This window comes from Tricharina praecox, assembly GCF_024521635.1.
Source record: "Tricharina praecox strain CBS 144465 chromosome Unknown BZA05scaffold_8, whole genome shotgun sequence".
Taxonomy (NCBI): domain Eukaryota; kingdom Fungi; phylum Ascomycota; class Pezizomycetes; order Pezizales; family Pyronemataceae; genus Tricharina; species Tricharina praecox.
Genome location: NW_026250410.1, coordinates 648,723 through 675,033, shown reverse-complemented (window position 1 = coordinate 675,033; position 26,311 = coordinate 648,723). Strand labels below are relative to the sequence as shown.

The window sequence follows — 26,311 nt, the reverse complement described above, 5'->3', positions numbered from 1 at the left end:
CGAGAGCAGACACTCGAAAGTACTTTCATGTCAAGAAAACATCATGAGTGTAGGCATCATATGTATGCACCGACTGTTGACTGTGCACTGTGCAGAGAACAGATCCGCCCCCACATCATCCTTCACGGAAAATCATTACCCCGCGATCTCACTCTCCACAAGCCCCCAGCCTAACAAAAGTATGTCACCTCATCATGAAACGCAAGAAACTCATCTTTACACGAGCGGATTACTGCGCGATTAATAAGGTGGTGAAAGTTATCCATCCATCTGGAACAGAAGCGACGAGTCCCACCGGCATGCCAGCTCCAACAAAACGTTGTCACCGAGCACAAGTGGGTCATCGCGCCTTCCTCCGGGCCCTTGGGAAGTGACGGTCGGGGAGTGCTTTGCCATTTGTTCGTAGAGAGGAAAGGAAAACAAGAAGGAAGGCGAAGAAAAATCGCAGATTTGTATGGTGTGCAGGGTAACAGGCCTTGGCGAAAGCGGCCAATCGAATCGCGCCGGAACATAATCATGGACCGGGGGACGAGATGTAGCCGAGGACCGCCGAACGGTAAGTGGGTGTGCAGGTGCTTGCTCGAATCCGAACGGCAACCTCAAAACCTCCTCCACAACCACAACCACAACCATAGACCACATACGACCCAGACACACGACACTCCGACAGGACCAATACAGAAATCGAACCGCACACACCGCACAGCAACCATGTCTCTCTCCAGAACCGCCTTCCGCGCCGCCACCCAGCGTATGCACACCCCACCACCACTGGCACCCCACCACAAGTGCAGCACTTCGACCTGATGACTGACGTGTGGTGTGCTGTCCAGTGACCCGCCAGCCCACCGCGGCGTCCCAGCTGCTCCCTCGCGCGTTCACCCAGACACGGTACAGCACCAATTCCCCCGGCACCATCATTCCCGCAACTAACTATGACCCCTAGCACGGCGGCGACCACCTCCTCCACGACCGCCACTGAAGCGCACTCCCTTTTGGTGCAGCAGCGGCTGCTGCGGCCCATCGCGCCCCACTTGTCAATCTACCAGCCGCAGCTGACATGGTACATGTCGAGCGCAAATCGTATCTCGGGCGTGATGTTGGCCGGGACCGTGTACCTCTTCGGGATCGGGTATGCCGTCTCGCCGTGGGTCGGAGGGCACATGGAGAGTGCGTCGATGGTCGCCACCATGGCCGCGCTGCCCCTCGCCGTCAAGCTCGCGATCAAGGGAACTCTCGCGGCGCCGTTCGCCTTCCATGCGTTCAATGGTGTTAGACATCTCACTTGGGACACCGCGAGGGAGCTCAGCCTGAAGGGTGTTTACAGGACTGGCTACGCCGTGCTGGCGGTCAGCGCGGTTAGCACTGTGTACCTTACTTTCTTTGCGTAAGCGTGTAGGTGGGGGAGGGGGGGTCGGTGTAAGATGGGAGGGGATACCTATGCGGGGGATTTCGTCGTTTTCAATGCATGTTCATGTTTGTTGGAATAAAACAGGAATGGAAAGTTCAGATGGGGGGTTTTGATCAACCTACGTAATCTGCTAGTCTGTGCTTAAGATTTGAGGAACCCAATTCGTCAGCTACATGCCATGGCAAATACAAACGATGAGGAATATGGTCCATAGTGGGGGAAACCAAATTCGTCAGCTGATACCATGGCAACTACAAACGACGGAGAGTATGGGTCCATGGTGGAGAATCAAATAACTTTTCTATACCCAATGCAACCAAAACCAAACACGAATTACTATCCTATATAACAAAAGATCATATTTACGCTACTCAAGCCCTTCCCACTCCTCATCTGCCTCCTCTGCTTCCTGTTTCTCCTCCTGTTTCCTAGGCTGCGACAGCAGGTAATCCAGCGCATATCCATTCTCATCACCCCTTCACAGCACGCAGTCAGTTTCCGCAAAGTCTCACAGGTAGTCGGGGGGAAAGGGTGTATGTAACTCACAATCTAGCCACCTCATTCTGCACACGCTTGAGACACCTAACGACGCGTCTCATCTCGCTCTCGACCTCTCCACGATTATCCATGACCCACCTACCATGGCTCTCAAAGATGGCCTCGATCCAGACGAGGCCAAACTCGACGTGAGGGCCTTCCTCCATGAAGCCCGTCACGAAGCGCAGCAGCCGCGACAGGTAGACTCGCGGCACGGCGCCGGCGACTAGCTTGACGTCGGCGACAGGCGTGCCCTCGTACACTTGGTGGATCAGGTACTTTTCGTTGAGCCGGAACGCCATGACCAGGGCTTTGAGGTAGTCTTTCTCGGCCGTGAGAGCGTGCAGCGTTGTGGCCGGGGTCACGTCCACGTCTAGGTCGAAGGGGTCGAAGAGGAGGTCGTTGTCTAGGGAGTAGATCATGAGGCCCTCCGTTGTCGCGGTGGCAAAGGACCGGCCCGTGGGAGAGAAGCTGATGCCAGTGACTCGGATCTCGGGACGGACTTTTCTCGAAGAAAGATCGCCGCGGGTTGCACCAGGGAGGGAGCGGTCGATACGGTCTTCGAGGTCCGAGGCTTCGCCTTGGTCGTCGATCAGGTCCATCGGCCCAGCTTCGGTCAGGTTCTTGGAATTGAGGAATTCCTGGGTGCCGTCGATGGAGAGGTTGACGGAGACGGTGAACTTCTTGATCAGACTGCCCGAGGCTACGTCGTAGAGGCAGATGTACTTGCTATTACCGCCAGCAAGAACACATGTACCGTCCGCAGAGTAGGCTATGCAGTTGAAGTGTTTCGTGGCGGGGTTATTTGCAGCCGTCATACGGTCTGCTATCTTTCGTCCTCCGGAGATGTCCTTCTTGCCGTCAACATGCCCCAGCTGCTCGGCGTTCTCGATCTCCCAGAACGTGAGCTGGCCGTCGAGCGTGCTGACGGTGAGCTGCTTCGAGTCCGGGCGGTGGATGACGGAGAGCACGTCGGCCTGCTGTGGCAGGGGCTCACTGGTCTGCGTCCGTGTGAAGATGCTCCATATCCGCACCGTCTTGTCCCAACTTCCCGACACCAGCGAGGATCCGTCAGGCGCAAAACTCAACGACGATATCGGCCCGTCATGGCCGGATAGGCGCTCCAAAAGCTGTCCGGTCTGGACATTCCACAGGTGGATATCAAAGCTGTCCAAGCTGCCAGCACACACGATCTCGCCACTGCTGTCGACCGCCAGACTGGAGAACTGCAATCTGCTGGGCGCAGTGAAAGTCTTGAAGTTCCGGTATCGGATCAGATCCCAGGCTCTCACACTGCCATCCAAACTGGCGGTGAACAGAAGATTCCGCGCGCTGAACTGGACCGCCGTCACTCCTGCCGTGTGTTCCGTAAACGTCACTATACAGAACCCAGACGTCGCGTCCCAGACCTTTATCCTTCCGTCGTCGGCCGCGGTGATGATCCGCTGTCCATCGGGCGAGTATGTGAGCGCATTCATGGCGTCAAAATGTCCCTGCTGTTTGATAACATACGACTCGGACTGCCACTCCCACACCAACAGCTGTCCCAGCTTCGAGGCCCCAAACGCCAGCCACTCTCCAGAGGCATTGATGGTGACGAAATCGATGCCGTTCTGCGATATGCTCAGGGTATGGATCGCATTGAAATCGGGCAGTTCGTACAGCGCAAACACGCCGCTCGAGAACCCCACGACCAGCAGATTGCTCTCCTTGTGGAACGCCGCGCACTTGACCTTGGCATTGTTCTGCAGGAAGTAATGCCGGTTGACCACGAACCACCGCTCGGGCAGCTCCCGCTCCATATCTTCATCGTCATAGTCCTGCCCGGGCTTCGTCGTATACTGCCACTCGCACAGCGTTCCGTCGCGACTGCAGGTATAGATCTTCTCCTGATCCTTCGAGAACCACGCGCCGACCACGGAGTCCTTGTGGCTCGACAGGGTCGTAGGAACAAACCCTTCCGTAGGATTGAGCGACCAGACCCTAGCGGTGAGATCCTTCGACGTAGTCAAGAAGAACCTCGAGTCGCCGCTCCACGTGATGCTATTGACGGCATCGTAGTGACCGGTGTACTCGCGGTGCTTGATGAACGGGGCGAACTCGCGCTCCTCAAGGTAATCCGGCGTGCGCCAGACCTCGGTCTTGCGCCCCGTCGCGACCGCGAAATGCGTCCCGTCCGGCGAAAACTGGATGTCGTGCACCTCCGACTTGAAGTTGAAGTGGTGCAGCACCATCCGCCGCACGAAGTTCGTAAGGATTGCCCGGCCGTCTGTGCATGCGTGGGACACGATCAGTACCCCTCCCCGTTCCCCAGAACCGAAAGATCTCACCTTCGTCGACCGACAGCAGCAGCGTGGCCTGCGGCGACAGCGCTATGCGCGCAATGTTCTTGCGGTGTTCGAAGCCGAAGGTGAACGACTGATTGCTGAGAAGGAGGCATCAGTCAATGTGCCTGCCCACTGTAGCCTCAGGATACTCAGGATAAGGTAGGGAAAACACGAACTTCACGAGGTCGAAGCAAGTGACCTTATTGCCGACGGGGGAGAGCAACGAGTTGCCATCGGGTGTGAACACCAGATTCCCGCTGCAGTAGACCGTTCCGAGGAGGTTCGAGAACTTTTGAGCACAGTCATTAGCATGGATGCTCCAGAATTACCGCGCATCGGAATGGACCGCCTTACGTTAAATCCGACCTTCATACTTTTTTGAAGGCGAGAAGATGTCAAGTGGCGCGCAACTCCCGAACTGGATCTTCTTGACACTGTTTGGTTGGGTTTAACTTTTTTTAACTTTTTGGCGGATGTTGCCGCATGGCATGTGCTTGGCGCGACTAGCTACTCGCGGTGGCAATGTCGCTCGAGCCATAGTCATCCTCAAGGCAAGAGATACTCGATATTTGTAGTAACCTCCAAGCCCATGCCCAAAGAGACCCTTCAGTCAAGTCTCATCAGAACCGCCATATAATATCTTTCCATTCAACACTCATAACTGTAGCCACATCTACGTGTACTTCCATCGAAACTAGGTAAGAAGACGAAGAACAACATGAAGGAAGGAAGACAAGACATGGAAATGGCCATTTTCCAGCCCGGCGTAGCACTATAAAGAGAACCCGCAGTACGGACCAAACAGACATATAAAAAAACGAAAACACTCTCCAACCAATTAAGAAAAGAAGAAGAAAACAGGAAAAACGAGCATCGATTGTCGCAGTATGTAAACAGCAACGGTGGATTCGCCAGCCCTTCATCAAGCACATACAAATGCCATCCCCCTTCTCCGCCATCCCCTCAGCAACCACTCCGATCAATTGCAATCCAATCAAAAAAAGCGCCAAAACACGTGAAGCAAAAGCACTCTATTTGATTCGGATCTCTGGTCCCTGCCGTGCCCATTGATTCCTGCTGTTAGCATGTCTATCCGCGTGATCCAGGCCGAGAGCATCCTCGGCTTCGTTCGCAACATCGTACAAAATATCATCTGCAACAACTTGTAAGCTTCTTGTCCACTTGAAAGCGATTGCACCGCGGGAACGAACCATCAGCAAGATATATGGGTTTCGAATAAGTGGACTTTTTGACAACTGCAAATTTGATCTTCTCAAATGGCTTGCCCTTGAGACCCGTCCGAGCTTGAAGGCGAGCCTTGGTATCCTCGAATTTCTCGCCCTAATGAAAGGTGATCAGCTGCTGTTCCGAGCCTAGAGGATTGTTTCCGACTGACCTTCTTCGCGACGAACTTGAACGGTACGCCTTGGGTGTGCTGCTTGCTAGGTTCCTTGTGGTAGTGGAAACAGTCAAGGATTCTGGTGATCTTCAAGTCGGCGTCAACCTCCTCTTCTGGCACTATCTCGCAGTATAGCTGATTGTAATCCTGGATGCTGGCCACAGTGTACTGTAGGTTTAATTCCTTATGGAACTTACCCATATGCGCGGTGAAGAAGCGGATCCTGTTCACCATGGCATCCGCAACATTGAACCGCTGTTGGAGATAGGGAATGATGTCGGCCATCGATCCAACCTTGGGGACCAGCGCCTCTGCCGGCTCCTCTTTCGTGATACCTTCCGGTAGCCATGTGAACTTGATCAATCTCTTGGTCTCAAGCTCGGCGAGTGACATATCCAGAACCTCGTATAAAAGTTGATTGTGAGCAATCTGAGTGGTGGAATAGTACTGAGGCGACACCATTTGCACCAATGTCACCGCGGGGTTTCTCTTGATCGGTGTCCGGGCTGCACTGCTCGAAGCGATGATGGTCGTGAACCGGATATGCGTGGGAGGAACGCCGATATGCGCGGCAACCTTCTCTGCAACCTCATCGTACAAGTTCTTCTTGGAGAGCGGTAAGATGAAGTCCTTGTATATATCCGGCTGGCCACCTTTAGGGATGAAGCGTATGGCAATGAGGTTTACGAGCATGTCATAAAATTCCTTCGCATCCCGAGGTAATCTCTTCTCCTTGATGACCTCGTGCTCCTTCTCGGTCGGCACTTTCTGGAAACAGATGATATCCCCGTCTTGGATCTCCGCTTGTTGGAACGTCTGCTTAACCTTGATCGGCTCAATCATCGTGGGCTTGATCTCCTCGAAGAGCATCAGTTCGGTCTTCGCGGGCCACCCCATGATTTCGTTGATCGTCGGCAGTATTTCCTGGACCTTATCGTTTCGCCGCATGTAGACATGTCGCACGCCCATCAGAGACTGGTTCAGTGGGTCGTAATACTTGAGGAAAACAACTATCCAAGGACCATTGGGATTATGCTCCTTGTTAAAGGGCGCGTCCTTGAGACTCTCGGTGTACTCCACCCAAACACGGAAGTCACTACTCTTAGTGTTGTGCTTCATCGACATCTCCTCAACCGCTACGAGTCGTCAGCATTACAGAAACAGATTTACCGGTGAATCCAGTGTGCTTACTCTTGTCAAGATCCAGTAATGGTTGATCGGGTCTCACTGTCTTGTTCTGCCGGTTCACCATTACCCATAGCCTCAGTTGATCCGGCGAACAGCCTTGGCGCTGTGCGAGGTCTTCCACCAGCTCCTTCATCTTACTGGCCTTTTTGAAGCGGAATACAATGGGCTGTGAGTCTTGGTGGGCGTCCTTATCATCCCACGTAGCCAGGTCGAACCCTTGATGCGCTCTGAACTGTTTACCGGTGATTGCTCTCACCCAGAGGTAGAGGTGCTGCTCTTCCTTGTCTTTCCTCCGTCGTTCCAGTTGCAACCTCTCTTCTTCAAATCGTATGGCTGAAGACACATGTCAGCTATCGCACACATAGTGAAGGACTGCTCACTTTTACATACGCAGGTGTTCGGGAGCATCCGCCTCGGTCACAGGGACCAAAATCTCATCAATCTTATTTTTGCGGTGGTAGACCAACATGTAGGCGTTCATCGATCGCTTGGTAGGAAGGGTTCTAGAGAGCTGATTCCGACTGCCGTCGTGGTTAGCTGGTATAGTGTACTCTCCGCCGAAATTGTCATCCATCGCCTCCCGTTTCGTGGCTTTCGTAACACGGTCGTCATCGAACTTGAAGAATTCACCGCCCTTCTCTGGCTTCAGGAAGGCGTAATAGTGACCGGCATTGAGATCACCACTATGCACCAAAACTCTGTGGGAATTCAGCTCGACTGTCTGCGATTTCCGGGGAACGACCGGTGTGACTTACCCATGCAAAACGTACTCCCATCCTGCATCCTTATCCGCATCATCGGACAGATACGGCGCGGCGTCAAAGTCCTCGGGGAATTCATAGTAGTCATTGACCTAAAGAATGCCACCTAATCAGATCTGTAACCAAGTTCGCCCAGAACATGCGATCCCTACCTTCTGCATAGCGTAGGTATTCAAATCATACTCGAAGCGCTTCAGATGAAGGTGGAGAACATCCGGAAAAGACTCAAAGATGACTCCCTTCTCCGCATCCTGTAGTCCATGCCCTTCGGCGTAATACTTATTCTCACCATTCATAGTTTCGACAGCGATATAGTCTTTGAATGACTCGTCCAAGTTCTTGTAGCCTCGAACGTTCAGCTGAATGTCCCAAAAATCTTCCACGCGTTCCGATCCATAATCGACATCGATGCATTTGATGTAGGTCTTTGTCCTGCCTACGAAAATCCTGTTGAGAATGTTGTCGACTTCCGTCCCCTTCATCTTGGTCTCCAAATTCTCCATCAGGACGCGATTCAGCTCCTGTACATCTTGCTGAGCAAAGATGTCTTGTGTCTCCCAGCCGAACGACTTCGTCAACTCCAGAGTAGCTACAGCATCGTGATGGGTTTGGAGTGAGAAAAACAGGCGCTGTAGAGTGAGGGCGCTATTTGTGAGGTTCGCATCCTCGGTAGGAATTTGGTATACCGCCTTCCGGAAACAGTTGGTGAAGTACAGCGACTGCAACAAGGAATTCAGATAGCAGGTCGCTCCCTGGTTCTTCAATCCGACATATCCGGTTTCCGCTTTGGAATCATAGCTACGACGAGTCAGCCATTATCATATGCATGACGAGCAAGTGCCATACTTCTGAAAGTTGTGCCACAACACTCCGGTAGGGTCCTTCATGATGCGCACGTATGCAGTCACTCGAGTCGACTCGTTCTCAATCAATGGCCGTGGCCTCTTGTCGCTGGTCGCCATAAGCTCCCTCAACTCGACGAACCTTGTGAAGCCCCAATCGCCTTCCTCGACCGTGAACCGGTGGTGTGCCTCTACGGATATTCATCAGAAACGCATCCCGCCAACAGTGTCCCCTCGATTTGGAGATTCCTACGGTGGTGAACAAAACTTGTGGGCGCGTTCGGATTCCACATTACCAACCCGAACTGCACGCACTTGTACCATTTCTCCGGCGGCTTATCCGTGAATCCGTGCTCCAGGTAGAACGAAGCGCAGTCGCAGTTGTTTCCGAAAGGGAAGAATAATATCCGCCTAGTAAAGGTATCAGCCGTGTACAGCTGCAGATGGCCAAGAGTTCTCTCGCACATACCATGGGGTGTCACCAACTGTGAATACCGGACTGTGAGACCTCCGCTCCATTTTCCGCCAATTGGTGATGTCCCAGTGGTACATTCCCTCGATTTCCGCTTCCAGACCAGGTTCCTCTGGGAGCACTATGTTCTTCATCATTGCGACTGCACGAACACATCAGGTCAGCTTCGGATCACCGGGACAGGCTAACACCGTCACCAAGACCAGCGAGAAAGAAACGATGCGGATCCGAGGTGGGAACGCCAGCCGAGCCGGGAGGTGTACATACAGTCATCAGCCCGGATGGGGGCAGCTGCAGGAGCCTCAATCTCGACGTCGGGGGTGATGATCGCAACGCCATCTTCAACCACAGCCTGCTTTTCGTCCAGGGCTGGATCGACGTCTATGCTCATCGGATTGGAACCGTCCTGCATCGGCGGAATGTCAGAGAGACGTTAAGGGAAACGGGAGCAACGGTCGTCTGGGGGGAGGGGCATCGGCCATCTCTGCGGAATGCGGGAACTCACAATGTCCGCCATGCTTGCTAACCCGGGGAGCTAGGTATTTGGGCGAGCTTTCTAACGACCTGCTTCGGCACGAGTGAATAGTGTAACGTGGAGTAGCAGCTGAAGGGTAGAAGGTGTATAGGATCGGTTGGGGGTACTGCAGTCGTGCAATTCGGGAACGAGGTGGAAGGATGCGATGACGGTAGTGAGAAGTGTAATGTCGTAGTTATGTAGGTAGGCGGAGCGGACAAAGAAGCGGGCAGCAGTTGGCAGGGATTAGCAGTCGAATAAAGCGCGGTTAGAGCTGAAGGCAGAGCAAGCCGAGAACATGGGATGGGGGGTTTGATTAATGCCCTCTGAGCCTTGGAGCAGGTGGGGGAGAGGTAGAGGTAGAAGGCTGAAATCAGGCGCGGGAGGAAGATGGCGGTTTCGAGCAATAGCTTTGTTTCCGGGTTGGGAATGTAGCCGTGACTACAAGCAACTGCGATGTGGTTTGCGTGATGGATATGTAAAATAGAGTAGAATCAGTGTGTGAGTGGTTTTGTGTGGTTGGGATACGATACGAGCAAGGCAGAAGGAGATGGGGGTTAGTAGAAGGGCTGCTTGCGTGGTGGGGGATAGAAAGGAAGGAAGGGTGAGGAGGGGTGTGGCGGGGCCCTTAGAGCCGCACTTGGAAGGTAGAGGGTACTAGTGCAAGGTGAGTACGGAGTACTACGTAATTTGCCACACCTGTGGCACAAACGTCTAGGTGAGAGGACAAAGGCTGAAGCCCTCTTTGCACCGGGAATACATTATGTAACTGCCTCTTCTCACGGAGTGAATTGCAATTGCGAGTGGAGACTTCTTGTCCGTTGCTTCGTGCCGTCTGGTACAGGCCAAACTACCTTGCGAGATGTCTATTGCTCTAAGTATCGTTGACCACCAAGTACATCATGAATGCCGGGCTCATCATGTACCGTATGCTGTCCACTTGGCCGTTTCGATTCGGGAGAGACCCTTCGCTTGCTCGCAAATCCACAGCCCTCCGTCATAGAATTCATACAGTCTTTGTCGCCCAGCTTCCCCTCCCCCGCTAGCACGCGAGAGAGTCCCAAACGTAGCCATCAAGGCTGGGGTCATCGGAAGCACTCTAACCACATGTGATAGCTCTCGTGGCGCAGCCGTGCTTAACGGGCGACCGGCGGACACTCGCTGACGGCGGGCCCCGCAACATGGCTGGACAGCGAGAAAAAATGTTTACCTATTTGCTGACGGGCTGCCGTCCCGTTTCCAGGCCGCTTCGATCCATTGTTGTCGTTCGGCCCAGCTGTACGGAAACGAGGCTTTCGCTCGAGAGTAGCTATCCGCCGCGGGAATCGGTGATGCAAGCCTTCTCCAGAGTGACGTCGCCCTAGAAGTCTGAGTATAGTATGTACCAGCGCTACAGTACCAGTATCCAGATACATACCGGTACTCCGCCGCTCCGCAACCCGCTTGATTTGTCAGTGAGCCCTGCAGGCCAGTGAAGCACTGAAGCAGGCCATGCGCATGACGATCGTGCCTGGCTGGAATCATCCTTTCGGGAAAGTGGTCGCCTGCTTTGAGACTGCCCGGTCGGGCTGTTTCTTGTGATCGACATCTATACTGCGCACAGCACAGACCAACGACGAATGTGTTCCGTCACCGCGTGTCACTCGGAATGCCGTGTATCCAAGCCACAGAAGAAGCAAATCAACTTGCGGCCTAAGTAGCAAGGCCGTATCCGACAATAAAACCAACGTTCTCTCTCTCAACTTGCAGCCGTGCCTATCACAATGCTGCGTCCAATCATCGCGCTGCACTCTGCCGCCCTGTCCGCAGTGTGGGTGGACTCGCATAAGCGTCTATCCTCTATTTATCTCTAGTACACATTTAACTCAGTTACCTATTACCCACTCCACTCTACCTATGACTGCTTGCTCGTAGATATCTCTTCCTTCACTTCCGTCCATTGCGAGTCCACGCATACCATGATCGTGGGGACTGAAGTCCTGATTCAAAGTGTCGCCGAGTACGCACCGGTACCTATCTCATCCGGTGTCTTCCTCTCCGACACTCACGGCCAGTAACAATCACCGCCATCGATATAGAATACGACCAGAGCGGTATATAACAAGTGCATGCCCTCTTTCCGTGTACCAGCTATTCCCTCTCCTACCATGTACTATCCCCATGATCCATCACATGTGCCCCAGCATCAGTGCCGATCCCCCAAAGTGTGAAGACTTCACTCTAACCCGTCTGGCTTAGGCCCAGTCGCTTGCCTGCTTGTCACACCTTAAATCCACACCCCGCAAAACTGCCGTCCACACGCCACCACTACCCACCACCACCACCGCCGCCGTCACCTCATAACCTCTCATCGCAGAAGAGTCAATGGCATCCTCACGACCATGCTCTTGCCGCAATCATCGCACCGGTTGCTGTCCTTGAGGAAAGGACTACCCCGCTATATCGCTCGTCTACATCTTTCTCCTACTTCTACTGCCGCCGTGATCCATCGAAGATACAATCAGTCGCAATCTGCCCAGCCCAATCTTCCTTCTGTGACCGCAAACGTCACAACCACGCCAACGACATCTACAACCTCAAATAATCCCACAAGATGGCGCTCCTCCACCGTCCTCGATTCTTACGTCGAGAAGCCAGCCCGCCCCATCTCCCTGCGCCAGGTGAGTCCTTCCGCTATTCCCTCCCCACCCCGCGCCCAGCGTGACTCACACCCTGCAGCTCATATTCTTCGGCTGCCGCAACCTCGACGAGAAACGCATCGTGAATAGCGCCAACTATGTGCGAACGGAGCTCCCGGTTCGCCTCGCGCACCGAATCCGTGACATGCAGAAGCTTCCCTACGTAGTCGTCACGAATCGCCACCTGTCGTACGTCTACGAGCTGTACTATGCCGCCTTCGAGTCGTTCCGAAAGGTGCCCGAGATAAAAACTGCAGAGGATAATGATCGCTTCTGTGGCATCATCAAGGCGGCGCTGAAGGAGCATCTCACCGTGATTCCTAGGCTCGCGATGGGGGTGCTGGAGTGTAGGGATCTGCTACCCGCCGAACAGCTGGATAAGTTTATGCATACGTTGTTGAGGAGTGTAAGTGATGCATGGGGGAGTGGGGGTTTGTGGGTTGGGGAATGCCTACTGACTGCAACCAGCGAATCTCCCGCCGCGTCATAGCAGAGCAGCACCTCGCCCTAACCGACACGTTCAACAGCCCGTTCCACTTCCCGGACGCGCCGGCGTACCACCACGGCGACTTCGTGGGCGAAGTCTTCCTCCGCTGCAACGCCAAAGAAGTCGTAGAGCGCGTGGGCGCGTACGCGGCCGAGCTCGCGCGCAAAGCACACGGCGCTTCGCACCCGATCCCCGAAATCCGCATCGAGGGGCACCTGGACACAACGTTCCCCTACATCCTGAGCCACCTCGAGTACATCATCGGCGAGCTGCTGCGCAACAGCATCGAGGCGACGGTGGCGCACCACGGCTGGAAGACGCCAACCCCGCCCCCCATCAACGTGCTCATTTGCCACGCCCCAAAACACGTCATCTTCCGGGTTAGCGACCAGGGAGGCGGCATCCCCCCCGACGAGACGGAAGACCTCTGGTCGTTCGCAAAAACTCGCCGCACCGACCTCACCCGCCTCAAGAATTTTGCGCAGGTTCCGAAGATGGCCGGGACCCTGCAGGAGCTCCAGGAGCTCCAGCCCGACGTCGGCGAGACTAGTCTGCACACCCTCACCTACCGCCCGCCCGACCTGAAGCTCGGCATGGGCCTGCCCATGACCAGGGTCTACGCCGAGTATTGGGGCGGCAGTCTGCAGCATACCAGCATGGAGGGCTACGGAACAGATGTGTTTCTGCAGATCGAGAAGCTTGGAAATCGCCTCGAGCAGTTGAATATCGACCAGTTGTAGCGCAGCTGATCGCTTCTATGTAGTGTTTGGGTGCATGTATGCTCGGCTGGCTGGTTGGTGTTGTGGTTTCGGTTCTGGATTTCTATTTCTATTTCGCAGAGTTTAAGGTTTGGTTATTACAGTTATGCAGTTAGTGCTTTGCAATTGGATTGGATTGGATATTTCGTTGGTCTTGTACTTGGTTTTGATTTTGATATCAAGTTGTCTGTCTGCCTGTCTGTCTTTGCGGTGATTCCCTTTTTTTCCTTGCAAATACATTATGTAGGAAGCAGCGATGTCACGATGCTTAAGTGCTTATGCACATCCAGATTTCACATTGATTTCTCATGCGCCCTCCATCTGTGCAAACAGATATGCAGACTAGCCCTTGATCCAGAAAATATATACACCACGTACCTCCCTCCATAAAAGTAGAGTACAATACAACGCAAAACTCCCCTAACGCCAAAACAAACCCCCCCGTCCCCCCGTCCCCCCGTCCCCCCGTCCCCCCGTCCCCGCTCCCACCTAATCCCTCCCAAACCTCCGGTCCAGCATCTTCAGCACGTCCCTGACCGAACTGATCTCGACCTGCGGACACCGGCCATCGCGACTCTGTATCACCAGCGGGCGCACGAGTGCGCCCAGGTCTGCCGCCGCCTCGTCGAATGCTCGGTGCCGGCTCAGCGCTTGGTAGGCGGCTGAGCAGGGGATGTATGTTCCCGTTTTCACTCCCGTTCCGGTTGTTGTTGGAGGAGGTGGGGCTGGTGGTGGCGGGGGAGGCGGTGGAGGTTTCTTGGCCGTGCTGGCGCGCGTAGTCCGTTTTCGCAGGGGGACGGAAGCAGGAATACTAGTGGGTGTTTCGATGTCTTTGCAGCAGCCGCCGCCTGGGCCAGCGCCGCCGCAACAGCCGCCGCTACCACCGCCGCCACCGCTCATGCGCGTGGAGACGCTTTGGCAGAACAGCGTGGACATGGGGTCGGCCTTGCACTGGTCGCAGCCGCCGGGCTTGCAGCCGGAGGATGGGGGGGCGGGTAGGGAGGAGGGGGTGGCCACGGCGGACTGGGGCGTCGGCCGCGTGGACGGCGAGTACAGTGGCAGCGGCTTGTCGAGGCCGGCCATGCGGCGGAGCGGGACGTGCTCGCCTATGCTGGAACCGGGCGGGGATAGGAGGCCGCGCCCACCAAGGAGTGGCGCCAGCTTGATGTCACCGCCCTCGCCGTCGGTGTCGGTGTCCTCCATGTCCATGGCGTTTGCCATCTCGGCGCACACGCAGGGTGTGCCGTCGGAGCAGAAGCCGCACGGGTCGGGCATGTGCAGTATTCCCGGCCGCGGACGGGCTGTGTACGTGGTGGTAAAGTCGGTTTCGAGATCGTCGAGGTAGTCGATTGTTCGTGAGCGCTTTGGCGGATTGGCTAGTGGAGAGATGGAGCGTTTGGGGACGGATACGGCGGCGACGGCGACGGCGACGGAGGCGTTGTAGCAGCTGCAGTCTCCGTCTTTGCTGCACGAGCCGCAGCCAATTAGGTCGGTGAGGTCGGTGGGAGGGCGGGTGCGCTTGGGGAGGGCGACTACGACGGGTGCGGGCACTGGTGCAGCGATGGCGGGGTTGCCGCGCTCGCAGAGGACCTTGTCTACAACGTCTTGACACGAACAATCGCCCGCGCAGGGCACATCCACAGTCGACGCCGGGGAGGCAACCTGTGTGAGCTCCACCTGCTGCTGCGGCTTCTGCCGCTCGTCTTCAAGCTCCTTTTGTAATTTATCGAGCTTCAGCTTGTAAGCTGCATTCTCCTTGGCGAGTTCGGCGTTGGTCTCCATTAGCCGCCGGATTTGTTCGTGGTATTCGGCATCTTTGGTGGTGGTCTCCGTGGTCACTTCTTTCAACCTGTCTTCGAGCTCGTTGACTCGGGCAGCTCGACGCTCGCGGAATGCTCGCTGAGCGGCGCGGTTTTGGGCTTTCCGCTTCTACCAGGGGTTGTAAATACATGCCGAACGAGGAGGCGAGAAGCCGAACTTACTGTTGGCGGCGTATCAGTAGCCGGTTTCCTTCCCGGCTGAGCTTCATCAGCACTTCGCTTTCACCTCATCGGCGTTCTGTGGAAATGCCTACCTTTGGCCGCGGCGGCACAACCCATTCCTTGTGTGTGACGATTCCCGGGTTTTCAGACGCGCCCTGCAGAGCCGGGGAAGCCCTTGGCGCAAGGGTTGGACATGGACTGCCAATGGAAGATACAGGCGCCGGCGAAGCAATGGCTGCAGCAAACAAGAACGAGACATTGAATGTTAGTGACGAGTGACAGCACGTGCCGGAGTTGGTATCGACCAAAAAAGCAAGTGGACTCAGCTCACCTATCGGGGAAGCAGCGAAATCACCTGATGCCATAGATAAGATCCGCTGTCGGCAATACTATCGAGCAGTAGTAGTGGTGGCGGTCGACGGCGGGAGGAACAAAATGAACAGCAGCTGCCCGTGGGAGACGAGACATTCAGGGACGTCGACGATTATTGCAATGCGCCGGAGGAGCGGAGGGGAGAGTCGAGCACAGCTGGGGGTTTATGACGGAGAGTGTGGAGCGAGTCGGGAACCCCACTGCGGGAATTGCGCCTACACCCAAAAGCGGCAAGCGCCGTGAAAACTCTGATCTGATACGGCAAGGGACATCTGATAATCTCGGATGTGGACGACATCCTGAGAGCCGAGGTGGCATGCACCACGCGTCCGACTGTCCCCTTCCGAGAACTTATCAGATGATCATTGGAGGCCAACGCCCAATAGATAAGGGGCTGGCTAGGTGGGAAGTATGTACGTAAAATACACCTTAACAGACGCAGCAGGAAAGCAGAAGCAGGTATCTACAGAGATAAAAACACGAGTGTGAGTAGAATGGCAGTAGTACCTATAGAAACATAAAAATGATCTTGACTCTGTAATCGTAGCATCGCAACCATCCATCATTACATCGTTATTTCTTGATGCCAGCCACCAACTCCTCCTTTGGCCTGTGCTCCATGGTCTCTCTGTACTGTGGATCCAAGCCCATATACCACGTTCCAATGCTGGCCACATATGTTTCTTCCTCGTCGCCGTATTCCACCGGAGGCCCGGCGCATACGGCAGGCCGCTGTTTACCATGCTCCTTCCACACCGCCCAAGCCGAATTCTCTGTTGACACGCCGACATACCTGTGCTTGTATGATGTGATCTTCCATAACTGTCAGAACTCTACACGATAGGCAGGGATAAAGATGAAACCAACCTTGAATGAACGTAGCATTACCACATCCCCCACCTCAACCTCCGGAAGGGCATTTTTGTACGGCCTAAATATCCGCATAACAATGCCCGTGTTTTGCGAGGAGTCAACGATCCTGAGGGCCATGTAATAGTCCTTCTGGCCCGACTCGGCTCGTGCGATAGGACTGTGCTGACTGACCACGCCGATCAGGTCTACTGTTGCACCCCATGAAAGGAATACCAATGGAGGGAAGTCCGACAGCTGTTGAAATCTATGTCAGCACCGAGATCTAGCCACGAGTATGTCCTTGGCACACTTACAGGAGTCGTGATGCCGGATCTGAAATGGACCGTGCTCCCCCTTCGCTGCAAGTGTGGTTCATGTATACTGTTCCGGCGCTTGTACGGGCCCTTCTCTGCGGTGGGGCTACTCGGAGCTTCGGCTAGACCGTCCTCTTCTGCGACCGAGTACTCGGTTGCATGTGGGCCTGGGCGGCCAAAGTAGGTCGATAAGTCTAGCGGAGCGGAGTCCAGGGATTGACGAAGCAGTTTTCTCTTCTGTCCGCGTGGTGAGTCACCCGCTTCGGATGCTCTTCTGCCGAAGTCCAGCCTGCTCGGCGGAGAAAATGGGAACGACATGTGCTCGTTGCTGGTGACCTTCGGTGACGGCGTCGGAAGGTAAAGGTAGGGGGTTTTCGGTGCGGCGGATCGAGGTGTATCGCCTGGTTGTGGTGACTCCGAGGTGGTGGAAGTGATTTGCAATCTTAGCTTGGATCTACTGGCGGTAGGTGATCGTTCGGGGGTCTTCACCCGCTGGACTTTCCGTAGAGGCGATGGACCCGGTAATGGTGATCTGCTCCTTGGGCGAGTTCGCGAATCCTCCCTGTCTGACATCTCATCGAACAGAGAGTCCTGTTCACTCTCACCGGCACTCGACGTGGGTCTCGAATTCTCTGCTGAGATTGCCGTCACTACGGCGAAGGGATCGTCATCGAATTCATCACCTTCTTGGTCGCGCGGTATTCCCTTCGCAGGCATAGACATAGGCGCCTGCAGCTCCATTCTCAAGCCTGCATCTTCCTGTGTATCCAGCACCTCTGATGCGTTTTCGCGAATTTCTTCACCAGCACTGACATAGTCCTCGGACAGTCCGCGGTGAAGGAACGGGGAAACAAGAGGTAACTGTGGTGATGGGGCTGGTCGTAGCGAAGGTGAATCGGGTATTTCGTCTTCCGTGTTATTGAATTGTGTATTGAGGGGAGGAAGAGGTGGTGGCGGCATGTCCATCCAATTTGAGTGATCACCGGCATCGGGAGCAGGCTGATCTCGAAATATCACCATGGGCTCATCAGGAGTAGGCTCATCTTGAAATATGACAAGCGGTTCATCTGTCATGGCAGCAAGGCGTGCAGCTTCCAGATCGATCTCCGGCATGAAGTCGAAAACGTCCTGCACACCCTCACCCTCGTCTTCGCCTTCGGGCCCAGGGCTTGGAGTTCGGTCCACGAGTCTGTAGGAATTGCCAAACCTGGGTCTCTTCCTCGGTCGTTCCACATCGACCTCCAGATTATATTCTTCATCGCCAAACAGATTTTGCAGATACAACGGTGAGGTTGCGAGCAGGTCCCCTTTCCGTTTGTAGCTCCACTCATTCTGGCGTCGAGGAGTAGTCGGCTGTTTTGTGGACGGAGCAGGTGGATACATAAATGCGTCGTCTTCGTCGGGAAGTGTTGATTCGAATGAGTCCGTAGGTTCCTCCTCTGAAGGAACATCGATGTCTATGCTATCCCAACCGGTGGGGGTTTTGAACTGAACATAACTTCTGTTAGCTACAGGAGCGGCGACAATCCCTCTCCTCTGTCCAGTCAGTTCGTAGGGGACATTATTTATTGTACCTTCATGACCATTCTCGTAGAAAATACCATCTTCCATGGCACATCCCTCGGCGTAGCATTATCCAGCGCTTCAAGCTCGGCGCCCTCCAGCGACAGCTCTATATGATCTCCAATTTGCACTTTCTTCGCGTCCACCTCTCTTGCCGAAGCACCCCGAAACTCGACACGAAGCTGCCCATTTGACGCTCGCAGCCGGACGTCCTCCTCGCAGACGAGTAGCGACAGTGTTGCACTACTCGGCGAAAATGGCCATTGGAGTGATACTACGCCCTTGAGGTATGCCGAAGCTGCCGCGGTTTCGGGCGCTACCGAAGCGAGCGAGAGGTGTGTGGTAGGCCATGAACCGAGTGATGGAGGATCCGACGACATGGTGCGTGATGGTGAACGGACTTGGAGTTCGGTCGCTGAGTGTTGACGGGTGAGCGAAGGGTTGGTGTGGAGAGTCTCGGGTGATGGATCGAAGTATAGTAGCTGAACGAACCTAGCAGCATGCACAGCTTTCTGTGAGGGCGGCGCGGCGCGTTTTATCGTCACGACAATGCGGTGCGGTTGCCACGTGAATTGCACGCGGCTGCAGATGGGCTTGGCTCGCGTTGGGAGGCGTTTCGCTTATGGAGAAGATGGTCGATTTGTGTTGTCTAGGCAGCTGACTCTACAAAGCGTTCTGAGTATGCATACAAATGGGTGACTTGACTTTGGCGACTGGTCATTATTCGCGACTGTCACATCGGTACGGTTTCCCAACCAACACCTCACAGTAGATCGTGAATTCGGAGTTGCACGGTGGGCGATGATGTGATGCGGACGGGAGCTTGCAGGACAAGCCGTGTACCAACATGTTTGGGCCATTGGTGGCTGCGATCGACATGAAGTTAGGGCTTAGGTGTTAGGGCTGAGTGTGAGGGTGGAGGTAGAGCAGAAGATGGCGACATGGACAGACAAGGAAGAGAGGGATCGTTCCCGAGGAGTACGGCATACGGTTGAAAGAGCCGGTAAGGAGCAGACTTTATAAACTCTTCACCTGCAAGGCCGATCGGATTGGACAATGAAAGCACCACTCTCCAATAGTTGGACCTCCCACGGTGTTGGCCGTACTCGTGTGAGTCCGTCCTTTCTCCATATTGATCGAGCACCTTATTGCGCGGGTGGCTGCTGGCCTGTGCGGGTGGAGGGCGAAAACCGTGATGAGAATCACAAGAGCTAGAGGCGGCATTCACCTTGCGGGCTCGTTCTTGCCCTTCCTGAGTATTGCACCCCGCCTCATGTTTTCCCCCGCGAGCTTGGAACCTTGTGCTGTCCCGCCAGAACCACCCTCCTCCCCGCGTGAAGATTTATTGAAGATGAACGTTAACCTACCTACAACTGCGTCTGTCTTACGTCCCCCCTAACGAAATCATGGAGGCTCAGTCTTCAACCGATCGAACCGAACCAGCTGATAGTCCAGGTGATTCAACCCAGTCTTCGGGCGACAGTGAGTGGTATGAAGTCGAGGGAATTACCGGCGAAAGGGGCCGCAAATACCGTGTTAAGTGGAAGGGGACTGATCCAAAGACCGGAAAGCCATGGCCACAACAGTGGGTAAGTCGCGTCGGCCGACGTCCGCGGCGAGGCAGTTGCTGACCGACAGAGGGACAGGTCGTCAAATCCGAGGTTACTAGCGATGCCGTACTAGAATGGAAGGAAAGGAGAAGGAGGAAGGCGAAGCGAAGAAAGAATGGCCCCAGGAGTTCTCTCAAGGGTCATGATCAAAAGCTGTTTCGGAAGGAAGCCACTCACGTGACCCCACAGCAGAGTACCTCTGACACTCCCGTCCTCTCTGACGATGACGACGATCACGCAGCGGACGGAAGAGCGAAACGCGCTCGGCTCTCAGCCACACCCCCGGCCTCTGAAAATCGCGTCGAACTTGATTCTATTACTCAAACTTCGGACTACAGGCCTACACAATCGTTCGCGCGGTCCTCGCAAGATCCTTCATCGCCGTTTCCCCGCAGACTCCTCCGCGAGAGCTCCATCCCGTTCTCCCACCCATCAGTCTGTACTACAAGCGTACCGGCTGCCTCGAATCCGCCACCGCGGCGCAAGTCGTTCTCTGTTCTCATCGAGCGGCCGCAAGGGTTCGACCCCACCCAGTACTATCGCCTGTCGTGTACCGACCTTGTTCCTTCCACACAGACGGACTCTTCCAACCCAAGCACGCCGTTCACAGCGGAAGCTACCCAGAGGAGCGTAGTCATCCCTGATTCCCAGGACTTCTACGACCAGCCGGACTTTTCTACCTTTATTACTTCATCACAGGAGATCGTATCGCAGGAGAAGCAGGGGGCGGTGACCTTTACTTCTGTGATTGAGGTTCCGAGTGATTGGGAATCGTCCCTGGATGAACTTGTAGGTGAGCACGCACAGAACGTCTCCGATTCGGTTCAGCCGCAGGGTCCAGCGGAGCCGCCAACGTCGTCCGAGCCGCCACCCGCGTTACTACAGACAACAACCAACTCGGCCTTTGAGAACCACACCCCACTCGCCGAAGCTACGTTCCGGACACCACCGCCGCTGGAGCCAGAGACTACTCACGCTCTCGACACACAGGACGAGAAGCTTGAGGCATCACAGGAGGCGCAGCGAATAGCGAATCTAGAGCTAGATCTACCTCTAGGTGGGCTGTCGCAGTGTTCACTGGGTGACGATAGCTTTGATCTCGACCTGCCGCAAGGCTTAGATCTATCATATCCTTCCTGGGACAAGGGACCGGTTGCAGTGGGCACTTCCGGGGGAGAGGTTTCAAAGGAAGCATATCAGGAGGTCACGGGACTACGGATCACTGGTGTTGAAGAGTCGCCGTACTCGCAGGAGAAGCTGAATCTTTCTTCTGAGGAACCAAAGGACCCCCAGCATCAGGCTTCTCCACGACGCACGACGACATCGCCGGTCCCGAAAACAAAATCTAGGAGGAGGCAACTGCTTGGAGAGGCATCTTTCCAAGACTGGTTCCGAATCGAAAGAAACCGTCAACGCGGATTCTCAGAACCACCAACAGCCGTGGCTCAATCACAGCAGACCGAAGGGTTTGACTTCCCGCTCGACGCGTACTCAGAATTCACCGATCAAGACTTCCCATTGCCTCTCACACACTCCGCAAGAATGTTACCAGCACCGGACCCGCAAATGGCGCGCAAATGGAGCTCGTTGCGTGAAATGCTGGCTGCAAAACGGAAAGAAAGGGACGAAGACATGGTGCGCAGAAGGGCTAGTGGTGGCAGAGATCACTCTGCTGGTGCACCGGCAATTCCAAGAGGGTCCGCGACAATAAACACCCAAAAATCGACTTCTGCTGCGCGAATAAAAGCGGTCAAACAGGAGATGAAAACGGAACCCAGATCAACCCAATCGCAGTTCCATGCACCACACCTCGGACCGGCGGAATACGCGATCCCTCTACCCTTAGGCACCACGGCACCTACGCCCGATGGTATCAGCCAAAAGTCACTCTATGTACGTGAAATCGTCAACAAGTATGCGGAAATCGAGGCATACCTCGAGCATCGAGGAGATGATGCAAAGAATGTTGCTTTCGACGTAGCCAAACGCTGTGCGAGGATTGCCACTCATCCCCACATTGTCTACCCGATTCCACTCGATAGTGAGGACACGAAGAAGGGGGCAGATTTCCTCGCTGTCATGAGTGCCAAATTCCGTTTCCTCATGGATCTTTTCGCCGTCATCCTTGACGAAACCATCAAGGTTGGGATCGTGGCGGAGGCTCCAGATATGATCGTATGCTAACCCCTTCCCCCCGGTACGTTCGAGGGCCTTACTTACTCCCGTAGGATATGCTGGAGGTTTTCTTTCGCGGCCTAAAGATCTCCCACAAGCGGTTGGACCGGCTCAGTAGTCATAAACCACTACCAGATAATGAGATCAAGGGGTGTATACAAGTGTACTTGATCCCTTCGTCTCGTGGGAGCGGTATAGTCGGGGTATGTGCACGCACAGCGATTCAATTTTTTTCCATCCTACAAATGCTAATGCGGCGGTAAGACTACGTGCCACATGCTGATCGCAATGGACGCTACATTCGACCCTCTCGCCAAAGAAGTGACACAAATTCGCCAGGACCTGTATGATCCTAAGAAGCTCGCACCTGTCCTCCGTCTAATCACCGTCAACACCATCGAGCACGCCATGTTGTGTATCCCCCCTGATCCAGCCCTATTCGTGTATGGCAGCGTCGAGGCTATCAAGCTTCTTAGACACGAAGCTGGTATGGTGGATCCTACCTATGCGGCTGCGATTGGTGATGCTCCTGCAAAGGCGGCAGCGTGGATCAAAGGGAAATGGCAGGGCGAGTTTGGAATTCCTCCATTACCGGAGCTTCCACTGTACGATACCGTCGCACTTACTCAGACGCAGACGCAGCAAGGAGGGGATGAGCATGGTGATAAACGGAAGCGAAAGGTAAATACCACCCAGCTATGAGACACCAGCATGAACTAATGGGGGGGAGGATTCGCCCTCGCAGATACAGGATATTAGTGAGTCCGAGCTCAAGAAGAGGAAGCTTCAGTTATCACCTGCAGGCGTGGGGGATGTCACACATGTTAGCAATACGATGCCGAGTCAGAGTCCGAGTCAGAGTCAGAGTCAGGACTATGCGACCCGTCCAGGTGCTCCCGGCCGCCAAGTGGACGACGGAGGAGAGGAGCCCATGATCATTGACGATAGCGAGACGGAGAGTGAACCGGAGCCAGAACTGGCGTACAAGAAATATGCGAGGCCTGTGCAGCCCATCGGGGGTGATACGCCTTTCGAACAGATGGTAGGAAGCCTTCATATCCCATATCGCCGATTGTTTGACTGACCGATCGAACTAGACCCAAGAGGAATTGATCGAAGAGATCAAGACAAAAACTGTCGACCTGAAGAGTTGGATGGACTGTCAAAACCGCCTGCAAACCAACTGGGAAGAGCAACGCGAAACGATCCGCAAGTTGAAGCTCCAGGCAACCGAGAGCGAACATGCGCACGAGCGAGAACTCAAGCAGATCAAGACCAAGCTTGAGCGAGCCCTTGCCGACATCGACAAGTACAAAGCCCAGATTCAAGGCCTCGAAGACCAACTATCGCAAACCGACGCGCTCCTTCTGAGGGACTCACCTCTCGCGCACAATATGCTCGTCGCTAACGTCGACCTCACCAAGCAAGTCGCCCACCTCACGCGCAAGCTTGAAAGCACCGAGCGGGTCGCCGCCTTCGCGGGCGAGCAATACCAGGCCGCCTCCAATGCGTCCTTCGAAATGCGCAACGAAGTCAAGGCGCTCGAAGAAGCGAACGTCGACCTCCAGCGCCGCGCGGACGATAATGTCGTCAAGGTCCGTGAGGCATTTCGTGATACCCAAGTGCACGACCGCGATAGACGGATCCAGGAGTTGCGGACCCAGCTTACGCAGCGCGATATCGAGATCAAGCGCCTGCAGGAGAAGGTCAAAGATGCCGAAACGCCACAGCCGAAGCGCGGTGTGCCCAGACGAGTTGCTGGTGCTGGTGCGAGTCCCGCTGGGAGCAGGAGCAGTAGTCCGAGTGTTAGGAAATAACACCTAGACCGTGTCGTGCTGGCCACTCTACTTACATGGGGGGAGTTGGGGGGTTTTTTTTTGCGTGATTTTGAAATGCTTCTTCGACCTACCATAACTCTTTAGTTTCTTTACATCTTTCCTATCTTTTACTTCTTGGGGTTTGGGCGTGTCGGTCTTGGTTTTTTCTTGTGCTTTCTGTTTCATTGATTTTTCACGCGGGTGTCATGGTTGTCCTGTACATAGAATGGTCTAGCTGAAGCCTGACCTGGCCATACCTATCGGCTGTTCCTGTCAATCTGAATTCTGCACCACGTGGTGTCACTCATATACAGCCCTCACATCGTAAAATTCAACTCCAGCCCATCGTTCTTTTCTCTATGGCTCAAGCCACAAGTCACAGCGATGATGCAAATTATTTACTGATGTACCCACCCTAAACGCCGCTAAGTATGAAGCCAAAGCAAGATATAAACAACAACCCGAATCCCCATGCTCTAAAACTGCCTCCTCCTAACAGGCGTGCCCAATGGCGTTCCCAAGCTCTCGGCATACGTGCTCCCCCTGATGCTGCTCCCCTTCTTCAGCGGCGTGCTCATCTTGCTGGGACTCAGCCCACGCGAATTCTGCCTACTCCAGTCCACCATTCCCTCGGTACCCATGCGTCTCGCTGGCTGATCGTAGCCGGCGTGCGCAGTGGTTTCTCTCCGGCGGGAGCGGTTTTCGCGCTCTCTATCTTCATCGGCGGCAGCGGTGCGACGGGAGGTATTAGCAAGGGCCCTGTCGAACTGCGGCTGGCGGATGCGTCCCGCCATAGGCTGCATTGGCGTAGCGCCGCGGGAGAAGATGCCGGGAGTGTTGCCGGCGTTCTGGCTGCTCCGCGCGAACGGCGGTGGTGCCGGCGTTTGCACAGTGAGGTCGGAGTAGTTGGGGTTCGCGTAGATTTTGAAGCCGGAGCGGTTGAACTGCGGGGTGTACACGGAGACCTCCGGCTCATTACCACTGTCGGTTTGAGTCGAGAGCGTGCATTGTACCGCCACGTCCCGCTTGATCACGTTTAGCCGTGGGTGCACGTATTTGGCGTCGTATTCGTGCATCACTTCTTTGCTGATTACTTTTTGGTCCCAGGCTTGCTGGACGAACCAGGACTTGAGGAAGATGATCTGCAGCGAGAGGAGGATCTGCGTCAAGAGGACGGTGAAGTAGACTGCGGCCGATGAGGTGGATCCGCCCAAGCCGCCCGTGGGGTGTGAGGTGATGGGCAACGCGAGGAAATAGATTGCGACGTGCACAGGCGAGAGGAAGGCGAGGATGTGGAGGGAGAGGGGCGACGGATCCCATACGCCCACTTCCCAGACGTCGCGGCTCTCGTCCGGATGTGCGCGACTCGCGGCGTCGTTTCGGAAGGGCTCGATTATGTTGCCGAGGATGCGGAGAGGGGAGTTGGCAACCGGCGAAGAGTCGACAGGGACACGGCGGGCTGAGGGGGTTTTCGGCTCGACCTGGATGAGTTTAACTTGCTGCTACCAGAAGGGAAGGGAGGAAGGCCGACTGACCTCAATGTTCGATTCGAACAATCGGTACCTTCTCTTCCTAGTGAAGCAGTACACGGCATTGCCTACACTAAACACCGCGAGGGCAGATTGAGCAACCCAAAGCTGCGTGCCGACACACGTCACAAATGAGCACAAACCGCCGTGACAAATATCTAGGAGAGGTAGGAGTGGTTTGCAAGCCATCATCTGGCCCGCTGCATTGCTCCCGTGACATACAAGATATGAGATACCGTTGGCCATGGACCTTCCCGCGGATGGCTCGCCAAAGACGGGATTAGCCTCGCGCCGGTATTTGTCCGCGTGGCCTCGCGATATCATGCAAAAGACGTTGAGAAGCAGCCCGAGCGGCGTCCCCCACGTGTTCTGCCAGTTGTCCCAGTCGAAGGCCTCATAGTCAGTCGCGAGGCTAAGGAGGTGATCGAGGGGGTTGAGGTAAGAGGAGATACGCTGGTATGGCGTTTGGCGACGGACGATTCGTGACATGCTGTTGGTGTCGAGATATGAAGCCGGGATGCCGACAGCTATGGATGTAGTGATATGCAGGGAGAGGTGTGGCTCGCTGACGGCACGAAGGAATGGGCAAAGGCAGAGGCGAAACTCGCAAGGTTTGTTGGGGTTGTTTACTTCAAGATACACAGTTGCTCTGGCGACGTGACATGGCATCGACTCACGTGTGCCAAGATCAGTCGGAGCGACGTCACAGATCCTCACTCGCGG

The 26,311-nt window shown here is 55.0% G+C and overlaps 8 protein-coding genes across 8 annotated transcripts; 3 read left to right on the top strand and 5 right to left on the bottom strand.

Moving 5' to 3' along the window:
• Nucleotides 1-549: 549 nt before the first annotated feature.
• BZA05DRAFT_393803 (uncharacterized protein) lies at nucleotides 550-1,580 on the top strand. The gene is made up of 3 exons (XM_051483266.1): nucleotides 550-751; nucleotides 834-891; nucleotides 947-1,580. Exons 1-3 carry the CDS (start codon nucleotides 712-714, stop codon nucleotides 1,389-1,391), a joined length of 543 nt encoding a protein of 180 aa, XP_051340804.1. The 5' UTR covers nucleotides 550-711; the 3' UTR covers nucleotides 1,392-1,580.
• Nucleotides 1,581-1,693: 113 nt separating this feature from the next.
• BZA05DRAFT_351435 (WD40-repeat-containing domain protein) lies at nucleotides 1,694-4,742 on the bottom strand. Its single transcript, XM_051481292.1, has 5 exons — nucleotides 4,630-4,742; nucleotides 4,452-4,564; nucleotides 4,279-4,373; nucleotides 1,958-4,217; nucleotides 1,694-1,887 (listed from the first exon to the last, which is right to left on the bottom strand). The coding sequence occupies exons 1-5, from the start codon at nucleotides 4,645-4,647 to the stop codon at nucleotides 1,779-1,781; spliced, it is 2,595 nt and encodes an 864-aa protein (XP_051340803.1). The 5' UTR covers nucleotides 4,648-4,742; the 3' UTR covers nucleotides 1,694-1,778.
• Nucleotides 4,743-5,141: 399 nt separating this feature from the next.
• Nucleotides 5,142-9,639, bottom strand: BZA05DRAFT_262373 (uncharacterized protein). The gene is made up of 12 exons (XM_051480141.1): nucleotides 9,443-9,639; nucleotides 9,205-9,343; nucleotides 8,935-9,079; nucleotides 8,719-8,876; nucleotides 8,470-8,656; nucleotides 7,776-8,421; nucleotides 7,618-7,715; nucleotides 7,253-7,560; nucleotides 6,866-7,195; nucleotides 5,672-6,810; nucleotides 5,487-5,616; nucleotides 5,142-5,428 (listed from the first exon to the last, which is right to left on the bottom strand). The coding sequence occupies exons 1-12, from the start codon at nucleotides 9,452-9,454 to the stop codon at nucleotides 5,307-5,309; spliced, it is 3,414 nt and encodes a 1,137-aa protein (XP_051340802.1). The 5' UTR covers nucleotides 9,455-9,639; the 3' UTR covers nucleotides 5,142-5,306.
• A 2,066-nt stretch (nucleotides 9,640-11,705) lies between these two features.
• BZA05DRAFT_435307 (branched-chain alpha-ketoacid dehydrogenase) lies at nucleotides 11,706-13,832 on the top strand. Its single transcript, XM_051486363.1, has 3 exons — nucleotides 11,706-12,111; nucleotides 12,170-12,535; nucleotides 12,598-13,832. The coding sequence occupies exons 1-3, from the start codon at nucleotides 11,833-11,835 to the stop codon at nucleotides 13,354-13,356; spliced, it is 1,404 nt and encodes a 467-aa protein (XP_051340801.1). The 5' UTR covers nucleotides 11,706-11,832; the 3' UTR covers nucleotides 13,357-13,832.
• Nucleotides 13,833-13,863: 31 nt separating this feature from the next.
• On the bottom strand, nucleotides 13,864-15,879 carry BZA05DRAFT_371545 (uncharacterized protein; the record flags this gene model as incomplete). Its single annotated transcript, XM_051481682.1, has 5 exons — nucleotides 15,688-15,879; nucleotides 15,449-15,591; nucleotides 15,357-15,392; nucleotides 14,187-15,303; nucleotides 13,864-14,066 (listed from the first exon to the last, which is right to left on the bottom strand). Exons 1-5 carry the CDS (start codon nucleotides 15,719-15,721, stop codon nucleotides 13,864-13,866), a joined length of 1,533 nt encoding a protein of 510 aa, XP_051340800.1. The 5' UTR covers nucleotides 15,722-15,879.
• Nucleotides 15,880-16,130: 251 nt separating this feature from the next.
• BZA05DRAFT_371544 (uncharacterized protein) lies at nucleotides 16,131-19,065 on the bottom strand. The gene is made up of 4 exons (XM_051481681.1): nucleotides 18,469-19,065; nucleotides 16,895-18,382; nucleotides 16,596-16,835; nucleotides 16,131-16,541 (listed from the first exon to the last, which is right to left on the bottom strand). Exons 1-4 carry the CDS (start codon nucleotides 18,835-18,837, stop codon nucleotides 16,302-16,304), a joined length of 2,337 nt encoding a protein of 778 aa, XP_051340799.1. The 5' UTR covers nucleotides 18,838-19,065; the 3' UTR covers nucleotides 16,131-16,301.
• A 363-nt stretch (nucleotides 19,066-19,428) lies between these two features.
• Nucleotides 19,429-24,374, top strand: BZA05DRAFT_393777 (uncharacterized protein). The gene is made up of 7 exons (XM_051483265.1): nucleotides 19,429-19,567; nucleotides 19,927-20,046; nucleotides 20,104-22,242; nucleotides 22,296-22,445; nucleotides 22,507-22,923; nucleotides 22,973-23,284; nucleotides 23,340-24,374. Exons 1-7 carry the CDS (start codon nucleotides 19,514-19,516, stop codon nucleotides 24,057-24,059), a joined length of 3,912 nt encoding a protein of 1,303 aa, XP_051340798.1. The 5' UTR covers nucleotides 19,429-19,513; the 3' UTR covers nucleotides 24,060-24,374.
• On the bottom strand, nucleotides 24,375-26,210 carry BZA05DRAFT_393769 (uncharacterized protein). Its single transcript, XM_051483264.1, has 3 exons — nucleotides 25,811-26,210; nucleotides 25,595-25,696; nucleotides 24,375-25,540 (listed from the first exon to the last, which is right to left on the bottom strand). Exons 1-3 carry the CDS (start codon nucleotides 26,075-26,077, stop codon nucleotides 24,536-24,538), a joined length of 1,374 nt encoding a protein of 457 aa, XP_051340797.1. The 5' UTR covers nucleotides 26,078-26,210; the 3' UTR covers nucleotides 24,375-24,535.
• Between the last annotated feature and the right edge of the window lie 101 nt (nucleotides 26,211-26,311).